The sequence below is a fragment of the Oncorhynchus mykiss genome, chromosome 11 (assembly GCF_057628025.1).
Source record: "Oncorhynchus mykiss isolate SJ-2025 chromosome 11, ASM5762802v1, whole genome shotgun sequence".
NCBI lineage: Eukaryota > Metazoa > Chordata > Actinopteri > Salmoniformes > Salmonidae > Oncorhynchus > Oncorhynchus mykiss.
Window position 1 is genome coordinate 13,287,297 of NC_143032.1, and position 25,028 is coordinate 13,312,324.

Here is a 25,028-nt window from a genome sequence, read left to right on the forward strand (position 1 = left end):
AAAGTGACACCCACAACAAGAGGGCGGAGACGATCTTATCTAAGTGGTTGGGTGAAATTATACTGGGACGTTATTGTGATTTTAAAGCCTACAGCATGGTTTTCTATACTGTACCTGAGGAAGACTCTTTGGGCTCCTGCTCCTTTAGAGGGCTAGGGCCCGCCCCTTCCTCCCGCCGAGGGCTAGGGCCCGCCCCTTCCTCCCGCCGAGGGCTAGGGCCCGCCCCTTCCTCCCGCAGAGGGCTAGGGCCCGCCCCTTCCTCCCGCAGAGGGCTAGGGTCCGCCCCTTCCTCCCGCAGAGGGCTAGGGCCCGCCCCTTCTTCCCGCAGAGGGCTAGGGCCCGCCCCTTCCTCCCGCAGAGGGCCAGGGCCCGCCCCTTCCTCCCGCAGAGGGCCAGGGCCCGCCCCTTCCTCCCGCAGAGGGCCAGGGCACTCCCCTTCCTCCCGCAGAGGGCCAGGGCACGCCCCTTCCTCCCGCAGAGGGCCTGGGCACGCCCCTTCCTCCCGCAGAGGGCCTGGGCACGCCCCTTCCTCCCGCCGAGGGCCTGGGCACGCCCCTTGCTCCAGCCGAGGGCCAGGGCACGCCCCTTGCTCCAGCCGAGGGCCAGGGCACGCCCCTTGCTCCAGCCGAGGGCCAGGGCACGCCCCTTGCTCCAGCCGAGGGCCAGGGCACGCCCCTTGCTCCAGCCGAGGGCCAGGGCACGCCCCTTGCTCCAGCCGAGGGCCAGGGCACGCCCCTTGCTCCAGCCGAGGGCCAGGGCACGCCCCTTGCTCCAGCCGAGGGCCAGGGCACGCCCCTTGCTCCAGCCGAGGGCCAGGGCACGCCCCTTGCTCCAGCCGAGGGCCAGGGCACGCCCCTTGCTCCAGCCGAGGGCCAGGGCACGACCCTTGCTCCAGCCGAGGGCCAGGGCACGCCCCTTGCTCCAGCCGAGGGCCAGGGCACGCCCCTTGCTCCAGCCGAGGGCTAGGGCACGCCCCTTGCTCCAGCCGAGGGCTAGGGCACGCCCCTTCCTCCAGCCGAGGGCTAGGGCACGCCCCTTGCTCCAGCCGAGGGCTAGGGCACGCCCCTTGCTGCAGCCGAGGGCTAGGGCACGCCCCTTGCTCCAGCCGAGGGCTAGGGCACGCCCCTTGCTCCAGCCGAGGGCTAGGGCACGCCCCTTGCTCCAGCCGAGGGCTAGGGCACGCCCCTTGCTCCAGCCGAGGGCTAGGGCACGCCCCTTGCTCCAGCCGAGGGCTAGGGCACGCCCCTTGCTCCAGCCGAGGGCTAGGGCACGCCCCTTGCTCCAGCCGAGGGCTAGGGCACGCCCCTTGCTCCAGCCGAGGGCTAGGGCACGCCCCTTGCTCCAGCCGAGGGCTAGGGCACGCCCCTTGCTCCAGCCGAGGGCTAGGGCACGCCCCTTGCTCCAGCCGAGGGCTAGGGCACGCCCCTTGCTCCAGCCGAGGGCTAGGGCACGCCCCTTGCTCCAGCCGAGGGCTAGGGCACGCCCCTTGCTCCAGCCGAGGGCTAGGGCACGCCCCTTGCTCCAGCCGAGGGCTAGGGCACGCCTCTTCCAAAAGCGGCAGTACCACCTCCACCACAGCCATGAAGACATCTGGAAGACAGGAAATAAAAGCAAAGTCATGCCTTAATTGACAGCTGTTTGTAACAAAAAAATAATAGGCTTCCAACCAATTCTCACAACAACAAAAAAATAATAACAACAAAACATTTGTCCTTGATGCAGTAGAGTAATCAAGAGGATATGGATAAATGTGAGCTCAGTTTGGTCCCGTAGGACACCTGGCCCTGTGACAAAGAGACAAATTGTATTTATTTCCAAAATGGTTTGGCCACCGTCAAAGGAACGGGGGGAACAATGGGGAACTGAGGCCCCGCTCAACTCCTGTGGTTCTCTAGTGAGTCACACACTGACACCATCCAAGCAGAACAATTCACAGCCCTTCCAATTAGGCTCTAATTTCGAGTTAATTAGGGAACATCTTCCTCCCAGGTATTCTCACTTCAACTCACCACCACATTCCAAAGCCAAAACCCAGCTGCTTTAATAACTCAATACCTAGTGTTCTCTCCATAAACATGCCCTGAGGTGTTTCTATAGTGGATGGAGAGGATGTGAATACTAGAACGTAAGCCGATACCACTGCTATTGAGTGATTCCTCAAGAAACCAGGGCAAAAAAAAAAAAAAGATTTCAGATTTTCACTAAATTTAATCCATAGAATGGTCCTTTGGATGAAGGATTGTTGGCATATATTTGTATCTAAAAGCATAATTGATAAATAATTTAAGTTGAAAAATGGCACATTTTGGCCTTACCCAGGCCTCCTTTATGGCTGCTATGTGTAACTTTTTGGGCGATCCAACAAAATTCACATAGAAATGTTATAGATCTGTCCCTCTCATTGAATGCAAGTCAAAGAAGCGGAAGACATGTTCTGTGTGTGCTATTTGTAAGCTTCCCATTTTAAAAATGAGTTCTCGTCTTTTACCTTTGGTTTTGTACACAAACTTCAAACAGCTGAAAATACATCCCACAGTAGTTTATATGGTACAATGATTATCTACACTATACTTGCATGTTTTGTCACAATCTGAAATGATGTGAACTATTAGAATTTTAGCAACCAGAAAATGGCAGAGCGATTTCTGCATAGTACATCTTTAAGACTCCATAATGTTCCATCTGTAAGTGCGACAAAGAAAGCAGTGGTGTCATATGAAGCTTTACCACTTGCTCTGTAATACCAGAAGTATTTTAATTTCAATGAAAACAAAAAAGATATTAACATTTGAATATTGAAAAATATAAACATGAATATTGAAAGTATACAGTACCAGTCAAAAGTTTAACCAGGTAGGCTGGTTGGGAACACCTTTATTTAACCAGGTAGGCTAGTTGAGAACACCTTTATTTAACAAGGTAGGCATGTTCTCATTTACAACTGCTACCTAGCCAAGATAAAGCAAAGCAGTGCGACACAAATAACAGAGTTACACATGGAATAAACAAACATACAGTCAAATAACACAATAGAAAAAGTCTATATACAGCGTGTGGAAATGAGGCAACATACGTAAGGCAATAAATAGGCCATAGTGGCAAAATAATTACAATTTAGCAATTAAACACTGGAGTAATAGATGTGCTGAAGATGAATGTGCAAGTAGAGATACTGGGGTGCAAGTAGAGATACTGGGGTGCAAAGGAGCAAAAACATTTTTTATTTTTTTTTAAATAACAGTAGGGTGATGAGGTAGTTGGATGGGCTATGTACAGGTGCAGTGATCTGTGAGCTGCTCAAAGTTAGTGAGGGAGATATGAGTCTCCCGCTTCAGTGATTTTGTTTTATATGTGCAAAGTAGTTCAAACACGGTCAGTTCCACTTTAACCTCTCTGCGCACCGAACCCGTTAGCGGGATGAAATTCGACAACATACGGTGATCGCTACATAAATAGTCATATTAAACATTCATGAAAATACAAGTGTCTCACATGTTTCGAAAGCCTAGAGTCTTGCTAATCCAACTGCGTTGTCAGATTTTTTTTAAAGGATTTACTGCGAAAGAATACGATGCGATTATCTGAGGATAGAGCCCAATAAAAAAACAACTATTTCAACCAGCACAGGCGTAACAAAATCACAAACTGCAATAAAATTGATTGTTTACCTTTGACGATCTTCCTCTGTTTGCAATCCCAGTGCTCATTGTTAAATAGCCTTGTTTATAGCCTAACACGAAACATTTTGTGAACCGCTTGTGTCGTGAATTCCGTCTCATTCCATTTTCGACGACACATTCGGAGTAAATACACACAATAAACGTGACTTTTCCAGTCATGTTTGGTTTCATTGCAATCAACTGGTTTGTTTGTAACACAACCAAACGTGATGGGTCATTTCGCGGGACGTATTGACAGAAAGAAACCGATTTGACGACAACAAGTAATGACATCATTGTGCACCAATGATATGACCGCTGTTTCGTTGATTGACTGTATTTTAACCCAATGACCACTGATCGTCTTGAAATCTAGCTGGGTAGATAGCCAATGAGCTGAGGTAAACGGCAATATGTAATGTTTATGTGTTGGAAGACCAACCGATGTAGTAAACTCCGGCGTAAAGAGGGTCATTCACCATTGAAGTTTCATACCGGAAGGAGCAACACATGTTACGCACAGCGTTGTTTTGGTAAAGCGCATCTTCAGCTGTTTATATATCAATCAGTGTGGCGACTAGGTCAGGGAAAGCTAAATTTAAGTCTAGATATACAGATGTACACACAATTTTAGAAGAAATTGATCGGGAAAGTGAGACAGAGATTGCTGTTGTAATGTATGCTAATGCCGTTGTTTGAAATTAATAATATAAAAATATTATGCAATTTTTTTACATTTTAGTAGCAATATATAAAAATGTAATGTAATGAAATGTGAGATCCGTGTGTCTGCCGCCCCACCCCACCCCCACATGAAATAGCCTATTTGAGGCTGTTGCGGGGAGGGCAGGCCCACAGCAATGGCCAAAGTGAAATGGAGACAGTAGATACAGCTGGTCTGTTGTAATATAATAAAGACAGTAGACCTAGCTGGTCTATAATAATATATTCAACCGTATGTTCCCTGTACTCTATATACATCTGTTTATTATGCCTGTTGATATAGGGCTCATATGTGAAACTATTCTAACTGAACATTGTCTTTCACAGTGACACTTACTCCGAATGGGAGCCCCCAGTGCCAAGGTGTCCATCCCCCACTGAAGCTGGTTCATCCAGCTCCTGCCACAAGTGGTGTTCATCTTCCCAAATGTATTTCTTCAGGCATGGATGTGCCTCAGGGCCAAAAGGGCACAGCATGGAGGCGTCGCTGTGTTCTTTCAAAATGAAGTCCCCCATCACCTGCACCACATGCTTGGTGACCCTCTGCTTTACAGCAGAAAGAGACTGCTATGGCACCTGGCATCAGCAGCACAATATTGTGTAGAGGACTGAGGGTCTTCCAAATATTGAAAGTGTTATTTTGTAAATGTATATATATATTTTTCATGTTTTTTCTCCATTTTTGGGGTGTGTGTGTTAGAATAGCATTTTGGTATTTTGTATATAGTTATTCCATTCAAAATGTATAACTTCACCAATTTGGCCACTTGGGTACATGATAAATGTCATGTAACACACTCATTTTGGAAGTTATTATTCTGAAACTTTGCACAAGTACTGTTGCCCTCTTATGTTTTTCACTGAAATTGTCCCCATCTTCCTATCTGAATGTTTGTTTTGTCTTGTTCATTTTAAAGATGATACAACAATAAAAAATAAAAAAATGTATGTTTTTTTCATTGTATTCTCTAAACCAGATCTATTGTGTTATATTCTCCTACATTCAATTCACATTTACACAAACTTCAGAGTGTTTTCTTTCAAATGAAATCAAGAATATGCATATCCTTGGTTCTGAGCCTGAGCTACAGACAGATAGATTTGGGTATGTCTTCAGGCAGAAATTGAAAAAAGTTGGGGGGTTAAGAGGTTAAAGAAGGCCTGGTTAAGTCCAAAATGTCACAAATATTCAAAATTATATGAATTAATTCTCAATTATGCTTTAAAATACAACAATCCTTCCTCCAAAGGACCATTCTATGGATTACATTTAGTGAAAATCCAAAACATCATGGTATTTTTCTGTCCTGGTCTCATGAGGAATCACTCAATAGCAGTGATATCAGCTTACATTCTAGTATTCACATCCACTCCATCTACTATAGAAAGACCTCAGGGCATGATAATTGTTTTCCAATAAGAAAAATATGTGTGAAATGCAGGAATAATAATATGGTAAGCTTCATTTCAAGACTCTTTAGTATTCACTGTATCTAAGCCTATGTTCCAATGCAAAAATAGGCTATTGGGGAGAAGTGCCCTTTTCATTTTCTTAAAATATTAACAAACACTACATCCTAGTTCATTTTCCCTGCAACTACCATTCACATTACCCTGGGAGCTGGTCTGAAAAAGGTCTCCACCCTCCATTTCTGCCTCTCGCTCCTTGCGTCCATGCTTCCCTCTTTTTCTTCTTCCCCTCCTCACATTGGAGGATCAGCACATGCAGTCAAACCCACACAGAAAGGCGTCCCCATGACAACCCCTGTTTAGAAGACCCCCGCTCTCATTAGAACGCCGAGGCAATGGTTTCAGGCAGAACATAACAGTCCCAGCAAATCAGGTGAGAGATTAGAGTGCGAGAGAGAGAGCGAGCAAGAGAAAGAGTTAACAAACCCATTGTGTTTGGCCTGCAATGAAACTCTTAGCAAACTAAATGGAATGAAATGGATGGGTGTGAGACTACACCAGTGGGGGAGTCAGAGTGTGCAAAGTTCAATGTGTAACTGAGTTATAAGGCCTGGGGACCCACCTTGAACTCTAGTACTACAGTACCACATCTCACTGGGAGGTTCACCAAAAATGACTTGAGACAAATTACCCCCCCTCTCCTATCGACCAATCAGACGAGTGGGAACTCGTAGCTTTAGCGATCACAGTTTGGTGACCGCCCAGAAGAAATCAGGGGACCCCCGTTGATGACATCAATGGTTGGGAATGCACTCAGTATGATCAGGGATCCGTTAAGGGCATAGTGAACACACAGGGAAGACAAGCTGAGCCTCTTGATTAGACTTACATGGGAATGTCATTGGGAAGAAAGCACACCTGCTAAATACTGACATGCCAATATGATGGATTTATAGAGCCTCAATTATCCATCCAATCAAAACTCTGTCCTTTGGGGGGGGATAAATGTATGCATTCAGATGATAATATGCTTATAGTCTGTGTCATTGTAGAGGTAGGAGGAGATGCATCAGAAAAGGATATATGGAGACAAGAGGAGTGGCTGTTTTAATCCTCTCCAGTGGTAAATACACCAGCGTCTCTCCATCTCTGTCTCTTTGCTGCTGCTGCCGTGGTGAATAGATGCCCGCCGTTCACGCTCGACTAGCACAGATGGGAGGGGGGGGGGGGGGGTGACGAGGCCAGAGCATCCCATTGGCTGAGCCCGGGCAGCTATTTTTAACTTGCGGCAGAACCGCCACTGTCTCCTGAGATGTCTCCTCCCCCCCCTCCCCCAAGAGAGCCGTACTGCAGCAAGAACATCTCAACACCACCACAGAACAGCCAGACAAGGCTGGATTCCCTTCACACTTCAGTTCTCCACCCATACTCCTATTATGCTGCTGGGCTGTTAGTTTCTCATAGAGAATAATGAAGAGTATGGGTTTGAGTCCCGCTGGGACCTCCCATAGGAAAATGCATGTATGACTTGAACAAGGGTCTGCTAAATGGCATATATCATTATATTATATTATAGAAAGAGCACCTATATATGATTATCTATAGACTATCTATCTATACTAGACTCTTCACATTGTTTCCTCAATCATATTGTTGACAGTGACACGTTGTGTACTTAGTACAGTTCACAATCAAGTTTCACCTTCGGTAAGAATTTTCCTTTTAATAGGCCTCATACAAGACAGTACTTCTGCATTGTATTTCTGGTAGCTACAGACACGACGACCACTAGAACGATGTAGTAACTGTAATGTAACGGGAGCAGTCTGAACTTGCCTCGGTTGACAAGCAGGCTGTGTCCCAAATAGTGCACTACTTTTGACCATAGTCCCTATGGACCCTGGTCAAAAGTATTGCCCTACATAGGAAACCGGGTGTAGTTTGGGACGCAGCCTGCAACGAAAGGTTTTTGCTTGAATCAGACCCTTGACATTGAGGCAAGAGATCCCATTGTCTGGAGGGTAAACAAAAAAAACTGTGTTGCTGAAGTTCCAATCACAGAGTGCCACACACACACAGCGCCACACACACAGCGCCACACACACACACACACACAGCGCCACACACACACACACACACACAGCGCCACACACACACAGCGCCACACACACACACACACACACACAGCGCCACACACACACACACAGCGCCACACACACAGCGCCACACACACACACACAGCGCCACACACACACACACAGCGCCACACACACAGCGCCACACACAGCGCCACACACAGCGCCACACACAGCGCCACACACACACACACACACACACACAGTGCCACACACACACACACAGTGCCACACACACACACACAGTGCCACACACAGTGCCACACACAGTGCCACACACAGTGCCACACACACACACACAGTGCCACACACACACACACACACACACACAGTGCCACACACACACACACACAGTGCCACACACACACACACACAGTGCCACACACACACACACACACAGTGCCACACACACACACACACACAGTGCCACACACACAGTGCCACACACAGTGCCACACACACACACACACACAGTGCCACACACACACACACACACAGTGCCACACACAGTGCCACACACACAGTGCCACACACAGTGCCACACACACAGTGCCACACACAGTGCCACACACACAGTGCCACACACACACACACACAGTGCCACACACACACACACAGTGCCACACACACACACACAGTGCCACACACACACACAGTGCCACACACACACACAGTGCCACACACACACACAGTGCCACACACACACACACAGTGCCACACACACACACAGTGCCACACACACACACAGTGCCACACACACACAGTGCCACACACACACAGTGCCACACACACACAGTGCCACACACACAATAGCCTCAGCTGCCCTGGCTAGATAGAGACAAGCGCTGTGACGATACCAGTATCGATGGCAAAAATGAAAATACGAAGCACACCAGACTCTTTTGCCCTTTCAAAAATGTGCCAAATGTAAAATATTGAGTGCTTGGAAAACAAATAATTGTGACTGGATGACAACCTAATGATGTTTGTTTCCAAGATTAGGGCTGTAAAATCCGCATCGTAGATTTTTTTCGTAGCCACGACACTAATGAGTATCGTGATACTGTATCGTACCGGCCCTAATAGAGCGAGACGGGATTGGAGAAAGAAAGAGTGATAGATGACCAGTAAAAAAAAAAGAGCCGACAGGATAGACAGAACGTGTGAAAAGAAGACTTCGGCTCTGACTGAGCGACACCTCCCCCCTCTCCCCCACCTCCTAGCCATCACGCAGTCCCAGGATTTCAGCCTAGGGAGAGACCTTCCACCTCTTCTACCTCCGCCGCTCCAAGCAGCACAAAAATAGAGTGCAGGGGGAAGGGAGAACGAACGAGACAGTATGAGCCAAGGAGAAAGAAAGCGAGAGTGCGAGGAAAGGCAGAAAACGCGAGACAGATCAAGATGGGAATGCACGAAAGGGCTCCAAAGAGAACATTAGCTCTGCCACTGATGATAAATAGTTTGTGTGTAGGTGACTAATAAAAGTCTGGTTAACCCACAGTGGGCTGTGGCAGACAGTGGCACCAGCAGGTAAGTGGTTAGCCAGTGGGGTCAAAGACCACCCCCACTCCAGAGGGGCCCATCCCCGACCTCATTGGCTAAGCACACTCCAGCCCCCACCTCTGACACCCCAGATCGATACACAGCCATGTCTCTCCTGACAGCATGGAGAAAGGGAGTATTCCCCCTCAATGCAAAGCTGTTGCACTGAGTTATTCAGCCATGAATGTTTGAGGTTGTGTGGAGTTGGTGTGTGTGTCTGTTTGTGGAATTTTAGGTAATAGAGTCAGATAAGGCACAAAGCAAAGCTCAGGTAATGGTGTTATTGGTCAGTGGGCCAGAATGAGTTACACAGTTCTGCATTAGCAACTGCGGATGCATGTACAGCGCATTCGGAAAGTATTCAGACCCCATTTTGTTACGTTACAGCCTTATTCTATAATGGATTCAATAGTTATTTTCTCCTCATCAACCAACACACGATAAAGCAATGACAAAGCAAAAACAGTTTTTTTTAGAACATTAAAATGGAATATCAGATTTACATTAGTATTCAGACCCTTTACTCAGTACTTTGTTGAAGCATCTTTGGCAGCGATTACAGCCTCGAGTCTTCTTGGGTATGACACTACAAGCTTGGCACACCTGTATTTGGGGAGTTAATCCCATTAATCTCTGCAGATGCTCTCAAGCTCTGTCAGGTTGGATGGGGAGTGTCGCTGCATGGCAATTTTCAGGTCTCTCCAGAGATGTTTGGTCAGGTTCAAGTCCAGTCTCTGGCTGGGCCACTCAAGGACATTCAGAGACTTGTCCCAAAGCTACTCCTGCATTGTCTTAGCTGTGTGCTTAGGGTCGTTGTCTTGTTGGTAGGTGAACTTTCGCCCCAGTCTGAAATCCTGAATGCTCTGGAGCAGATTTTCATCAAGGAACTCTGTACTTGATGAGGACAAGTCTCCCAGTCCCTGCCGCTGAAAAACATCCCCACAGCATGATGTTGCCACCACCATGCTCCACCGTAGGGATGGTGCCTGGTTTCCTCCAGACATGACGCTTGGCATTCAGGCCAAAGAGTTCAATCTTGGTTTCATCAGACCAGATAATCTTGTTTCTCATGGTCTAACGACAAGTGGGTTGTCATGTGCCTTTTACTGAGGAGTGGCTTCCGTCTGGCCACTCTACCATAAAGGCCTGATTGGTGGAGTGTTGCAGAGATGGTTGTCCTTCTCCACAGAGGAACTCTGGAACTCTGTCAAAGTGACCACTGGGTTCTTGGTCAACTTCCTGACCAAGGGGGTTCTCCCCTAACTTTTCAGTTTGGCCGGGCAGCCAGCCAGCTCTCGGAAGAAACTTGGTGGTTGCAAACTTCTTCCATTTAAGAATGATGGAGGCCACTGTGTTCTTGGGGACCTTCAATGCCGCAGAAATGTTTTGGTACCCTTCCCCAGGTCTGTGCATCGACACAATATTGTCTCGGAGCTCTGAGGACAATTCCTTTGACCTCATGGCTTGATTTTTTCTCTGACATGCACGGTCAACTGTGGGACCTTATATAGAACTGGTGTGTGCCTTTCCAAATCATGTCCAATCAAGTTGTGGAAACATCTCAAGGATGATATATGGAAACAGGATGCACCTGAGCTCAATTTCATAGGAAATGGTCTGAATACTTATTTAAATAAGGTATTTCTGTTGATGTATAAAATAGAGGTCGACCGATTATGATTTTTCAACGCCGATACCGATTATTGGAGGACAAAAAAATCCGATACCGATTAATCGGACGATTTTTTAAAATGTATTTGTAATAATGACAATTACAACAATACTGAATGAACACTTATTTTAACTTAATATAATACATCAACAAAATCAATTTAGCCTCAAATAAATAATGAAACATGTTCAATTTGGTTTAAATAATGCAAAAACAAAGTGTTGGAGAAGAAAGTAAAAGTGCAATAAAAGTCCATATAAGAAAGCTAACGTTTCAGTTCATTGCTCAGAACATGAGAACATATGAAAGCTGGTGGTTCCTTTTAACATGAGTCTTCAATATTCCCAGGTAAGAAGCTTTAGGTTGTAGTTATTATAGGAATTATAGGACTATTTCTCTCTATACCCTTTGTATTTCATATACCTTCTTATAGGCACTTTAGTATTGCCAGTGTAACAGTATAGCTTCCGTCCCTCTCCTCGCTCCTACCTGGGCTCGAACCAGAAACACATCGACAGCCACCCTCGAGGCAGCATTACCCATGCAGAGCAAGGGAAAAAACTACTCCAAGTCTTAGAGCGAGTGACGTTTGAAACGCTATTAGCGCGCACCCCGCTAACTAGCTAGCCATTTCACATCGGTTACACCAGCCTAATCTCGGGAGTTGATAGGCTTGGAGTCATAAACAGCTCAATGCTTGAAGCATTGCGAAGAGCTGCTGCCAAAACGCACAAAAGTGCTGTTTGAATGAATGCGTACGAGCCTGCTGCTGCCTACCATTGCTCAGTCAGACTTCTATATCAAATCATAGACTTAATTATAACATAATAACACACAGAAATACGAGCCTTTGGTCATTAATATGGTAGAATCCGGAAACTATCATTTCGAAAAACAAAACGTTTATTCTATCAGTGAAATACGGAACCGTTCCGTATCTTATCAAATGGGTGGCATCCATAAGTCTAAATATTCCTGTTACATTGCAGAACCTTCAATGTTATGTCATAATTACGTAAATTTCTGGCAAATTAGTTCGGAACGAGCCAGGCGGCCCAAACTGTTGTATATACCCCGACTCTGCGTGCAATGAACGCAAGAGAAGTGACACAATTTCACCTGGTTAATAATGACTGCTAACCTGGATTTCTTTTAGCTAAATATGCAGGTTTAAAAATATATACTTCTGTGTCTTGATTTTAAGAAAGGCATTGATGTTTATGGTTAGGTACAGTCGTGCAACAATTGTGCCTTTTTCGCAAATGTGCTTTTGTTAAATCATCCCCCGTTTGGCAAAGTTGGCTGTCTTTGTTAGGAAGAAATAGTCTTCACACAGTTTGCAACGAGCCAGGCGGCTCAAACTGCTGCATATACCCTGACTCTGTTGCAAGAGAAGTGACACATTTTCCCTAGTTAAAAAAAATTCAAGTTAGCAGGCAATATTAACTAAATATGCAGGTTAAAAATATATACAGTGCCTTGCGAAAGTATTCGGCCCCCTTGAACTTTGCGACCGTTTGCCACATTTCAGGCTTCAAACATAAAGATATAAAACTGTATTTTTTTGTGAAGAATCAACAAGTGGGACACAATCATGAAGTGGAACGACATTTATTGGATATTTCAAACTTTTTTAACAAATCAAAAACTGAAAAATTGGGCGTGCAAAATTATTCAGCCCCCTTAAGTTAATACTTTGTAGCGCCACCTTTTGCTGCGATTACAGCTGTAAGTCGCTTGGGGTATGTCTCTATCAGTTTTGCACATCGAGAGACTGACATTTTTTCCCATTCCTCCTTGCAAAACAGCTCGAGCTCAGTGAGGTTGGATGGAGAGCATTTGTGAACAGCAGTTTTCAGTTCTTTCCACAGATTCTCGATTGGATTCAGGTCTGGACTTTGACTTGGCCATTCTAACACCTGGATATGTTTATTTTTGAACCATTCCATTGTAGATTTTGCTTTATGTTTTGGATCATTGTCTTGTTGGAAGACAAATCTCCGTCCCAGTCTCAGGTCTTTTGCAGACTCCATCAGGTTTTCTGCCAGAATGGTCCTGTATTTGGCTCCATCCATCTTCCCATCAATTTTAACCATCTTCCCTGTCCCTGCTGAAGAAAAGCAGGCCCAAACCATGATGCTGCCACCACCATGTTTGACAGTGGGGATGGTGTGTTCAGCTGTGTTGCTTTTACGCCAAACATAACGTTTTGCATTGTTGCCAAAAAGTTCAATTTTGGTTTCATCTGACCAGAGCACCTTCTTCCACATGTTTGGTGTGTCTCCCAGGTGGCTTGTGGCAAACTTTAAACGACACTTTTTATGGATATCTTTAAGAAATGGCTTTCTTCTTGCCACTCTTCCATAAAGGCCAGATTTGTGCAATATACGACTGAATGTTGTCCTATGGACAGAGTCTCCCACCTCAGCTGTAGATCTCTGCAGTTCATCCAGAGTGATCATGGGCCTCTTGGCTGCCTCTCTGATCAGTCTTCTCCTTGTATGAGCTGAAAGTTTAGAGGGACGGCCAGGTCTTGGTAGATTTGCAGTGGTCCGATACTCCTTCCATTTCAATATTATCGCTTGCACAGTGCTCCTTGGGATGTTTAAAGCTTGGGAAATCTTTTTGTATCCAAATCCGGCTTTAAACTTCTTCACAACAGTATCTCGGACCTGCCTGGTGTGTTCCTTGTTCTTCATGATGCTCTCTGCGCTTTTAACGGACCTCTGCGACTATCACAGTGCAGGTGCATTTATACGGAGACTTGATTACACACAGGTGGATTGTATTTATCATCATTAGTCATTTAGGTGAACATTGGATCATTCAGAGATCCTCACTGAACTTCTGGAGAGAGTTTGCTGCACTGAAAGGGGCTGAATAATTTTGCACGCCCAATTTTTCAGTTTTTGATTTGTTAAAAAAGTTTGAAATATCCAATAAATGTCGTTCCACTTCATGATTGTGTCCCACTTGTTGTTGATTCTTCACAAAAAAATACAGTTTTATATCTTTATGTTTGAAGCCTGAAATGTGGCAAAAGGTCGCAAAGTTCAAGGGGGCCGAATACTTTCGCAAGGCACTGTACTTGTGTATTGATTTTAAGAAAGGAATTGATGTTTATGGTTAGGTACACATTGGAGCAACGACAGTCCTTTTTCGCACCGCATCGATTATATGCAACGCAGAACACGCTAGATAAACTAGTAATATCATCAACCATGTGTAGTTAACTAGTGATCATGATTGATTGATTGTTTTTTATGAGATAGGTTTAATGCTAGCTAGCATGAGTTTAATGCTACTTACCTTGGCTTCTTACTGCATTCGCGTAACATGCAGGCTCCTTGTGGAGTGCAATGTAAGGCAGGTGGTTAGAGCGTTGGACTAGTCAACCGTAAGGTTTCAAGATTGAATCCCCAAGCCGACAAGGTAAAAATCTGTTGTTCTGCCCCTGAACAAGGCAGTTAACCCACGGTTCCTAGGCTGTTATTGGAAATAAAAATGTGTTCTTAACTGACTTGCCTAGTTAAATAAAGGTGTAAATCAGCCAAATCGGTGTACAAAAATACAGATTTCTGATTGTTATGAAAACTTGAAATTGGCCCTAAATCGGCCATTCCGGTTAATTGGTCGACCTCTAGTTTAAATTTGAAAACATTTCTAACAACCTGTTTTTTGCTTTGTCATTATGGGGTATTGTGATGTCATTGTGGGGTATTGTGATGTCATTGTGGGGTATTGTGATGTCATTGTGGGGTATTGTGTGTAGATTGATGAGGGCAAAACATTTATCTAATCCATTTTACAATAAGGCTGTAAGGTAACGAAATGTGGAGAAAAAAAAACAGGGTCCGACTACTTTCCAAATGCACAATACATGTAAACATGTAAATGGTGTGTGTGTCGACAAAATTAAATATTACTGTATGCATGTGAAAAAGACTGCAAAAGTGAACATGAATGTAGGCCTAGGAGTCTAGCCTAGTGTATACAGCTTGATGTGGTGTTGTGTCTGCACCCGCCAGGACATGTGACAGGAACAGGATGGAGAGAGGCAGGGGGTGGGGATGAGAGAGGCAGGGGAGGAGAGGGGCATGGGGTGGGAAAGAGAGCGACAGAGCGAGAGCGTGACCAAGAGAGCGAGAAAGAGCGACAGAGCGAGAACGCGCTAGAGAGCACAAACAGAGAGAGAGAGACATATGGAACAAACAGAGAGAGAGAGGGGGGGGGGGGGGGGGGGTGGTTTCTTCCTCTCCCTGTGCTACTCTGCAGCCTGTTTTGGCCCGGGCCCAGAATTCTGCTGCTTCTGGCAACCTGGTTCCACAAAGGAAAGGCCCATGGCTACGGTGAGTAACGAACACATCCTATCCCATCATCACTCAACTTGTCCCAAGCATGTATGTGACCGCACACACAGTGACGCGTTTGAATATATGCATGCACATCCCAGTTGTACACACTAACACACACAGGCAGGCACGCAGAGACAGGCATGCACAGACAGACAGGCACACACAGACAGGCACACACAGACAAAGAAACAGACAGACAGACACACACAGAGACACGCCCGCACAGACACAGATAAGCCCTCCAGACAGACAGACAGGACACGCCCGCACAAACAGACAGGCAGACAGGCCGGCCCCGGCCGACACGCACACCCGCCGACACGCACACCCGCCGACACGCAAACCAAACCCGCCGACACGCAAACCAAACCCGCCGACACGCAAACCCGCCGACACGCAAACCCGCCGACACGCAAACCCGTCGACAGACAGGCTAGAAGACAGTGTAGAGAGGTGATGGGGTGGCTAGAAGACAGTGTAGAGGTGATGGGGTGGATAGAAGACAGTATAGAGGTGATGGGGTGGCTAGAAGACAGTATAGTGGTGATGGGGTGGATAGAAGACAGTGTAGAGAGGTGATGGGGTGGCTAGAAGACAGTGAAGAGAGGTGATGGGGTGGCTAGAAGACAGTATAGAGGTGATGGGGTGGATAGAAGACAGTGTAGGGAGGTGATGGGGTGGCTAGAAGACAGTGTAGAGGTGATGGGGTGGATAGAAGACAGTGTAGAGAGGTGATGGGGTGGCTAGAAGACAGTGAAGAGTGGTGATGGGGTAGCTAGAAGACAGTGAAGAGTGGTGATGGGTTGGCTAGAAGACAGTGAAGAGTGGTGATGGGGTAGCTAGAAGACAGTGAAGAGTGGTGATGGGTTGGCTAGAAGACAGTGAAGAGTGGTGATGGGGTAGCTAGAAGACAGTGAAGAGTGGTGATGGGTTGGCTAGAAGACAGTGAAGAGTGGTGATGGGGTAGCTAGAAGACAGTGAAGAGTGGTGATGGGTTGGCTAGAAGACAGTGAAGAGTGGTGATGGGGTAGCTAGAAGACAGTGAAGAGTGGTGATGGGTTGGCTAGAAGACAGTGAAGAGTGGTGATGGGGTAGCTAGAAGACAGTGAAGAGTGGTGATGGGTTGGCTAGAAGACAGTGACGAGTGGTGATGGGGTGGCTAGAAGACAGTGTAGAGTGGTGATGGGGTAGCTAGAAGACAGTGAAGAGTGGTGATGGGGTAGCTAGAAGACAGTGTAGAGTGGTGATGGGTTGGCTAGAAGACAGTGTAGAGAGGTGATGGGGTAGATAGAAGACAGTGAAGAGTGGTGATGGGGTGGCTAGAAGACAGTGTAGAGTGGTGATGGGGTGGATAGAAGACAGTGTAGATTGGTGATGGGGTGGATAGAAGACAGTGTAGAGTGGTGATGGATAGAAGACAGTGTAGAGTGGTGATGGGGTGGATAGAAGACAGTGTAGAGAGGTGATGGGGTAGCTAGAAGACAGTGAAGAGTGGTGATGGGGTGGATAGAAGACAGTGAAGAGTGGTGATGGGTTGGCTAGAAGACAGTGAAGAGTGGTGATGGGTTGACTAGAAGACAGTGAAGAGTGGTGATGGGGTGGATAGAAGACAGTGTAGAGAGGTGATGGGTTGGCTAGAAGACAGTGAAGAGTGGTGATGGGTTGGCTAGAAGACAGTGAAGAGTGGTGATGGGGTGGCTAGAAGACAGTGAAGAGTGGTGATGGGGTGGCTAGAAGACAGTGAAGAGTGGTGATGGGGTGGCTAGAAGACAGTGAAGAGTGGTGATGGGTTGGCTAGAAGACAGTGAAGAGTGGTGATGGGTTGGCTAGAAGACAGTGAAGGGTGATGATGGGGTAGCTAGAAGACAGTGAAGAGTGGTGATGGGTTGGCTAGAAGACAGTGAAGAGTGGTGATGGGGTAGCTAGAAGACAGTGTAGAGTGGTGATGGGGTGGATAGAAGACAGTGAAGAGAGGTGATGGGTTGGATAGAAGACAGTGAAGAGTGGTGATGGGGTGGATAGAAGACAGTGTAGAGTGGTGATGGGGTAGCTAGAAGACAGTGAAGACTGGTGATGGGGTAGCTAGAAGACAGTGTAGAGTGGTGATGGGGTGGATAGAAGACAGTGTAGAGTGGTGATGGGGTGGATAGAAGACAGTGAAGAGTGGTGATGGGGTAGCTAGAAGACAGTGTAGAGTGGTGATGGGGTGGCTACAGGGAGAGAGAAGAGGAGGAGAGAAGAGGAAATCACAACAACTCTGCACTGCAATTCATCTGGGTGCCAAGCAGGCTGAGAACAGGGTCCATTTTAATTTGGCCAGGTAATAACTAGGTCTGTGACGTTAACAGTATCCCAATTTCAGTGGCAAAAATGAAAACATCTAACGAGTACTGGGATACTGGTAACGTCCCAGACCTAGTAATAAATATTACGAGGGAAATCAGATTGGTTTTTAGCTGGTGGTGCGGGGCCAGCCCATGATAGGTCACCAGCTGGTTCTGTGTATACAGGAAGCCAGTAATTGAAGCATTTCTCTCCCGCTACACCCGGCCTGGCTCTGTGAGAGATGATGTGGATGGAGAGGATTCAATGCTGTGTGGACCTTCAATTTGGTGATGACCAGAATTGTACAGCATCATCCAAAAAGACATTACAAAACCTAAAGAGATATTGTCCAAAAATATGTTCAGGACAGTTAATTGTTGGGTAGTGCCAAATAGTCAACAGCACTATTCCACATAGTCAACAACAAGAGCACGGCACTATTCCACATAGTCAACAACAAGAGCACGGCACTATTCCACATAGTCAACAACAAGAGCACGGCACTATTCCACATAGTCAACAACAAGAGCACGGCACTATTCCACATAGTCAATGAGACTACAGCACTATTGCACAGTCAATGAGACTACAGCACTATTGCACAGTCAACAACAAGACTACAGCACATAGTCAATGAGACTACAGCACATAGTCAATGAGACTACAGCACTATTGCACATAGTCAATGAGACTACAACACTACAGCACATAGTCAATGAGACTACAACACTACAGCACATAGTCAATGAGACTACAGCACTACAGCACATAGTCAATGAGACTACAACACTACAGCACATAGTCAATGAGACTACAACACTACAGCACATAGTCAATGAGACTACAGCACTATTGCACATAGTCAATGAGACTACGGCGCTATTGCACATAGTCAATGAGACTACAGCACTACAGCACATAGTCAACAACAAGACTACAGCACATAGTCAATGAGACTTCGGCGCTATTGCACACAGTCAATGAGACTACAGCACTGCAGCACATAGTCAACAACAAGACTACAGCACATAGTCAATGAGACTTCGGCGCTATTGCACATAGTCAATGAGACTACGGCACTATTGCACATAGTCAATGAGACTACAACACTATAGCACATAGTCAATGAGAATACGGCGCTATTGCACATAGTCAATGAGACTACAGCACTATTGCACATAGTCAATGAGACTACAGCACTATTGCACATAGTCAATGAGACTACAGCACTATTGCACATAGTCAATGAGACTACAGCACATAGTCAATGAGACTACAGCACATAGTCAATGAGACTACAGCACATAGTCAATGAGACTACAGCACTATTGCACAGTCAATGAGACTACAGCACTATTGCACATAGTCAATGAGACTACAGCACATAGTCAATGAGACTACAGCACTATTGCACATAGTCAATGAGACTACAGCACATAGTCAATGAGACTACAGCACATAGTCAATGAGACTACAGCACATAGTCAATGAGACTACAGCACATAGTCAATGAGACTACAGCACTATTGCACAGTCAATGAGACTACAGCACTATTGCACATAGTCAATGAGACTACAGCACATAGTCAACAACAAGACTACAGCACTATTGCACAGTCAATGAGACTACAGCAGTATTGCACATAGTCAATGAGACTACAGCACATAGTCAATGAGACTACAGCACTATTGCACATAGTCAATGAGACTATAGCACTATTGCACAGTCAATTAGACTACAGCACATAGTCAACAACATGACTACAGCACTATTGCACATAGTCAATGAGACTACAGCAGTATTGCACATAGTCAATGAGACTACAGCACAACAACACTACAGCACATAGTCAATGAGACTACAGCACTATTGCACATAGTCAATGAGACTACAGCACAACAACACTACAGCACATAGTCAATGAGACTACAGCACATAGTCAATGAGACTACAGCACATAGTCAATGAGACTACAGCACATAGTCAATGAGACTACAGCAGTGATTCTTAATCCTGGTCCAGGGGACCTAAAGGGCTGACCATGTTTGTTTTTGCCCTGGGCACGACACACCTGATTACACTAATCAAACAAACGTTTGATGATTCGTTGATTAGTGGAACACCAGGTGTGTAGTGCTAGGTCAAAATCCCTTTTGGGTCCCCGTGACCAGGATTAAGAAACTACAGCAATATTCCACTTAGTCAACAACTAGACTACAGTTATATTCTACATAGTCAACTTGACAACAGTACAACACTGTTCCACATCATATGTATTTGGACAGTGAAGCAAAAACATGTACATATACACAGTACCAGTCAAAAGTATGGACACACCTGCTCATTCAAGAGTTTTTCTTCATTTGTACTATTTTCTACATTGTGTGCAAATCTGTCATCAAGGCAAAGTGTGGCAACTTTGAAGAATCTCAAATATATTTTGATTTGTTTAACACTTTTTTAGTTATTACATGATTTCATATGTGTTATTTATTCAAAAAAAAAAATTTAAATGTTGTTTTTTTAAATAAAGAAAAACCCTTGAATGAGTAGGTGTCCAAAAGTTTGACTGCTATTATCTACACATACAGTACCAGTAAATACCCTCAAATAGAAGTTGACATTCTGTACGGTTTCATCTCAAATCCAAATTGAGATCAAATGTTTCATCGGAAACAGTACAGAATGTAAACTTTTATTTGAGGGTATTTTTTTATACATTCTGTATTTGAGGATATTTTCATACATGCCTAATATGTAACATTCACATCCCTAAAATGCTGGCGTATAGAGCCACATTACATATAACACTAGTCCACAAAACTATTCCACATAGTCAACTACACTCCAGATGTGCAGTTTCTGTTCTTACCCATAGTTGGTTCTGGTTCTGGTTCTGTGGGTTCCTGGATGGGGCTGGCTGGGGTTTCCACCATGTCCCTCTGTGTACAGACGTAGTCGGCCTGGGGGTGAAGGTCCAGGTCGCCCCCTGCCTGCTTCTCACACTCCCCATGAAGCCACCTGAGAGAAACAAAAAAAACACCATTAAATCAACAACACAGCTTTACATTACTTCAACTTGTAGCATCAGTGTTTCCCCAATCATTTCTTCTTCCACAATAACCAGCACCATCTCCATATTGTTTACACAAATGTCATGTCAGGTTATGACAATATACATAACCCACTAACAATACCCCCACCTGACGTGACTATGACAAAGCAAGAAATATACTATTTTGACTGGAACGCACCACAATCACATGTTCCATCATAACAGTGCAACTTCACTTGTCATCAGTGTGAAGCTGGTTTCCATCAGTCCTTCTTTATACCAGCCTTAGTTATAATTTGATGTCCACCCTGATGCATTAAGTATGACTAAACTGTCTAGTCAGGCAGGTTTGGTTCATCATCAGTCAGACAGCCTCCAGGGCAGCTCTCCCAGAGTGGGGTCTCTAAGCCTGTGGGTTTGCTCTGCCAGCTGTTTCCCCTCTCTCACTCTCCTCCACTCCTCCTCCCTTTTCTCGCACCCTCTCTTACTCTGCCTTGCTCCCTCTCCCTCTCCCGTCTCTCCCCTTCCCTCTCTCCAGATGAATTCTCTGTGTCGCGCTGCTGCAGGTTTGTCCCAGTAGGGTGCAGCCCGACTGTCTCCTGCTCCATTTTCTCTCCGGCTCTCCCTGCCTGCTGTAATTACATTTCTACACAGGCATCAGGGCAGGGCAGCCGGCTGTGTCGAAAGGACCCCCGAGTGAGTGTCCGCGGGAGGTAGAGAGTCATTATGGGGATTTGGGCTACTCCAGCGACTCCCGAGCTCTGGCTACTTCAAAAAGACGGACCAGTTTGAGTTTGATTAGAGTTTCAGTGGAGAAACTGTCAAAAAGCTGAGTCAGTGTGATAGGTAAGCACTATGCAAACACACCAATGCAGTTCATCGATGGTAATACATCCCAGTGTGTTAGGGGAACATTAGGATGACTACCAGAGAAGTGGCTGCGTGAGCCCTACTCGGCAATGTGAGTATGCTTCGTCATGCTTATGAGGGACCTCTTAGAGAATGGCCATGTCATCCCTTTCCCGGGAGCTGGTGTTAATGCTACTGTTAAAACGATCCACAATAACAATGCAGAACTGGCCTTGTGAATACTTCGTGAATAACCTATGGCTGCCACAGTTTTCCCACTCCCCAATACAAATTGCCTAAAACAGCACTTCAAGTGTGGTTCCACTGTAAGGGTTGATATGAGTTTGCAGCTTCCATCTACTTCCCTGGACCCCAGGAAGTGTCTAGTACAGTGAAAATTGTGTGTGACCCTCAGGCGACTTGCTGGACCTTGGATAAACCAATCCATTCGCCACAGCGGTTTTTACTTTACACAACCCCTTATCACAAAGCCATCACTGTGCCACTGACCGCATGAGCTCTGGGTTGCCGTAATGACTTGTGGTCGGCGTGGGCAACAATTACTCTGTTGTGGAAATATTTTGGCCCTCAGCAGGGCTGTCAAATCCAGCTCTGTGATTGGTTAACAATAGTGGTTGGTGTAGAGGCCCCGTAGCCAGTAATCTACAGATTTATCTTTTCGGTGACCAGGATTGGCTGGAGCGGTGAGCCAGTTGTTAACCTGAAGATGACCTTTGGTATTGAACATTTGTACGATGTGAAACGTGTGAGAAACCAACTAAACTAACCTAAGCTAAGTATGTAACGCTACGTTTCCGTCTGTGAAACTTCAACAAACTAAAGTTTAATATATTGAAGATCAAATATTTGTCACATGCGCTGAATAAAACAGGTGTAGACCTTACCGTGAAATGCTTACTTACAGGCACTTAACTCTATTTCTTAAACTGCATTGTTGGTTAAGAACATTTTTACAAAATAAACTAAAGTAAAAAATAAAACAAAATAACAATAACAAGGCTATATACAGGTGGTACCGGTACAGAGTCAATGTGCTGGGGGTGGAGTTAAAGTGACTATGCATGGATAATAAACAGAGTAGTAGCAGTGTAAAAATGGGGGGGGCGCAATGCCAATAGTCCGGGTAGCCATTTGATTAGCTATTCAGGAGTCTATTGGCTTGGGGGTAGAAGCTGTTAAGAAGCCTTTTGGACCTAGACTTGGAGCTCTGTTACCGCTTGCTGTACAGTAGCAGAGAGAACAGTCTATGACTAGGGTGGCTGGAGTCTTTGGCAATTTTTAGGGCCTTCCACTGACACCGCCTGGTATAGAGGTTCTGGATGGCAGGTAGCTTGGCCCCGGTGATGTGCTGGGCCGTACGCACTACCCTCCGTAGTGCCTTGCGGTCGAAGGCCAGGCAGTTGCCATACCAGGTGTTGATGCTCTCGATGGTGCAGCTGTATAACTATTTGAAGATCTGAGGATCCATGCCAAATATTTTCAGTCTCCTGAGGGGGAATAGGCATTATAGTGCCTTCTTCACGACTGTCTTAGTGTGGTCGGAGCATGATAGTTTGTAGGTGATGTGGACACTTGAAGCTCTCAGCCTGCTCGAATACAGCCCTGTCGATGAGAATGGGGGCGTGCTCGGTCCTCCTTTTCCTGTAGTCCACAATCATCTCCTTTGTCTTGATCACGTTGAGGGAGAGGTTGTTATTCTGGCACCACACTGTCAGGGCTCTGACCTCCTCCCTATAGGCTGTCTCGTCGTTGTCGGTGAGCAGGTCTACCACTGTTGTGTCGTCTGCAAACTTAATTATGGTGTTGGTGTCATGCCTGGCCATGCAGTCGTGGGTGAACAGGGACTACAGGAGGGGACTGAGCACGCACCTGTGGGAAGCTCCAGTGTTGAGGATCAGCGTGGCAGATGTGTTGCTACCTACCCTCACTACCTGGGGGTGGCCATTTAGGAAGTCCAGGATCCAGTTGCAGAGGGAGGTGTTTAGAACCAGGATCCTTAGCTTAGTGATGATCTTTGAGGGTACTATGGTGTTGAACGCTGAGCTGTAGTCAATGAATAGCATTCTCACATAAGTGTTCCTTTTGTTCAGGTGGGAAATGGCAGTGCAATAGAGATTGCATCATCTGTGGATCCGTTTCGGCGTTATGCAAATTGCAGTGGGTCTAGGGTTTCTAGGATAATGGTGTTGATGTGAGCCATTAACAACCTTTCAAAGCACTTCATGACTATGGACGTGAGTGCTACGGGTCTGTAGTCATTTAGGCAGGTTGCCTTTGTGTTCTTGGGCACAGGGAGTATGGTGGTCTGCTTGAAACATGTTGGTATTAAAAATACTTAATCAGGAACATGTTGAAAATATCAGTGAAGACACCTGTCAGTTGGTCAGCACATGCCCGGAGCACAGGTCCTGGTAATTTGTCTGGCCCCGCAGCCTTGTGTATGTTGACCTGTTTAAAGGTCTTACTCACCTTGGCTACGGAGAGCGCGATCACACAGTCGTCCGGAACAGCTGATGCTCTCATGCATGCCTCAGTGTTGCTTGCCTAGAAGTGATTTAGCTTGTCTGGTAGGCTCGTGTCACTGGGCAGCTCACGGCTGTGCTTCCCTTTGTAGTCTGTAATAGTTTGCAAGTCCTGCCACATAAGACGAATGTCGGAGCTGGAATAGTATGATTCAATCTTAGCCCTGTATTGACGTTTTGCCTGTTTGATGGTTCGTCACAGGGCATATCAGGATTTAATTTAAGCTTCCGGGTTAGAGTCCCCCTCCTTGAAAGCGGCAGCTCTGTGCGAATGTTGCCTGTTATCCATGGCTTCTGGTTGGGGGTATGTACGTACAGTCACTGTGGGGACGACGTCCTCGATGAACTTATTGATAAAGCCAGTGACTGATGTGGTGTACTCCTCAATGCATTCGGAAGAATCCTGGAACATGTTCCAGTCTGTGATAGCAAAACAGTCCTGTAGTTTAGCATCTGCTTCATCTGACTCTTCATCTGAGTCACTGGCGCTTTCTGCTTTAATTTTTTGCTTGTAAGCAGGAATCAGGAGGATAGAGTTGTGGTCGGAATTACCAACTGGAGGGCGAGGGAGAGCTTTGTACGCGTCTCTTTGTGTGGGGTAAAGTTGATCTAGATTTTTTCCCCCTCTGGTTGCATATTAACATGCTAGTAGAAATTAGGTAAAATGGATTTAAGTTTCCCTGCATTAAAGTCCCCACCCACTAGGAGCGCCGCCTCTTGCTGAGCATTTTCTTGTTTGCTTATGGCCTTATACAGCTC

The 25,028-nt window shown here is 45.9% G+C and overlaps 1 protein-coding gene across 14 annotated transcripts in view; it reads right to left on the reverse strand.

The window, feature by feature from the left end:
* LOC110535292 (histone-lysine N-methyltransferase 2C) overlaps positions 1–25,028 on the reverse strand; it is a 232,245-nt gene that overhangs the window by 77,606 nt on the left and 129,611 nt on the right. For 8 of the 14 annotated variants that reach the window (XM_090189449.1, XM_036934918.2, XM_090189450.1 and 5 more), the window contains exon 1: positions 115–845. Coding sequence is in view for 2 of the 14 variants with exons in the window: in XM_036934913.2 (XP_036790808.2) it covers positions 115–1,590; positions 20,695–20,843 (1,625 nt within the window). In the remaining 12 variants the exon portion in view is untranslated. Of the gene's footprint in view, positions 1–114; positions 1,591–20,694; positions 20,844–25,028 lie in introns of those variants that run through there. The other 6 variants (XM_090189446.1, XM_036934916.2, XM_090189452.1 and 3 more) reach the window with 3 other exon arrangements.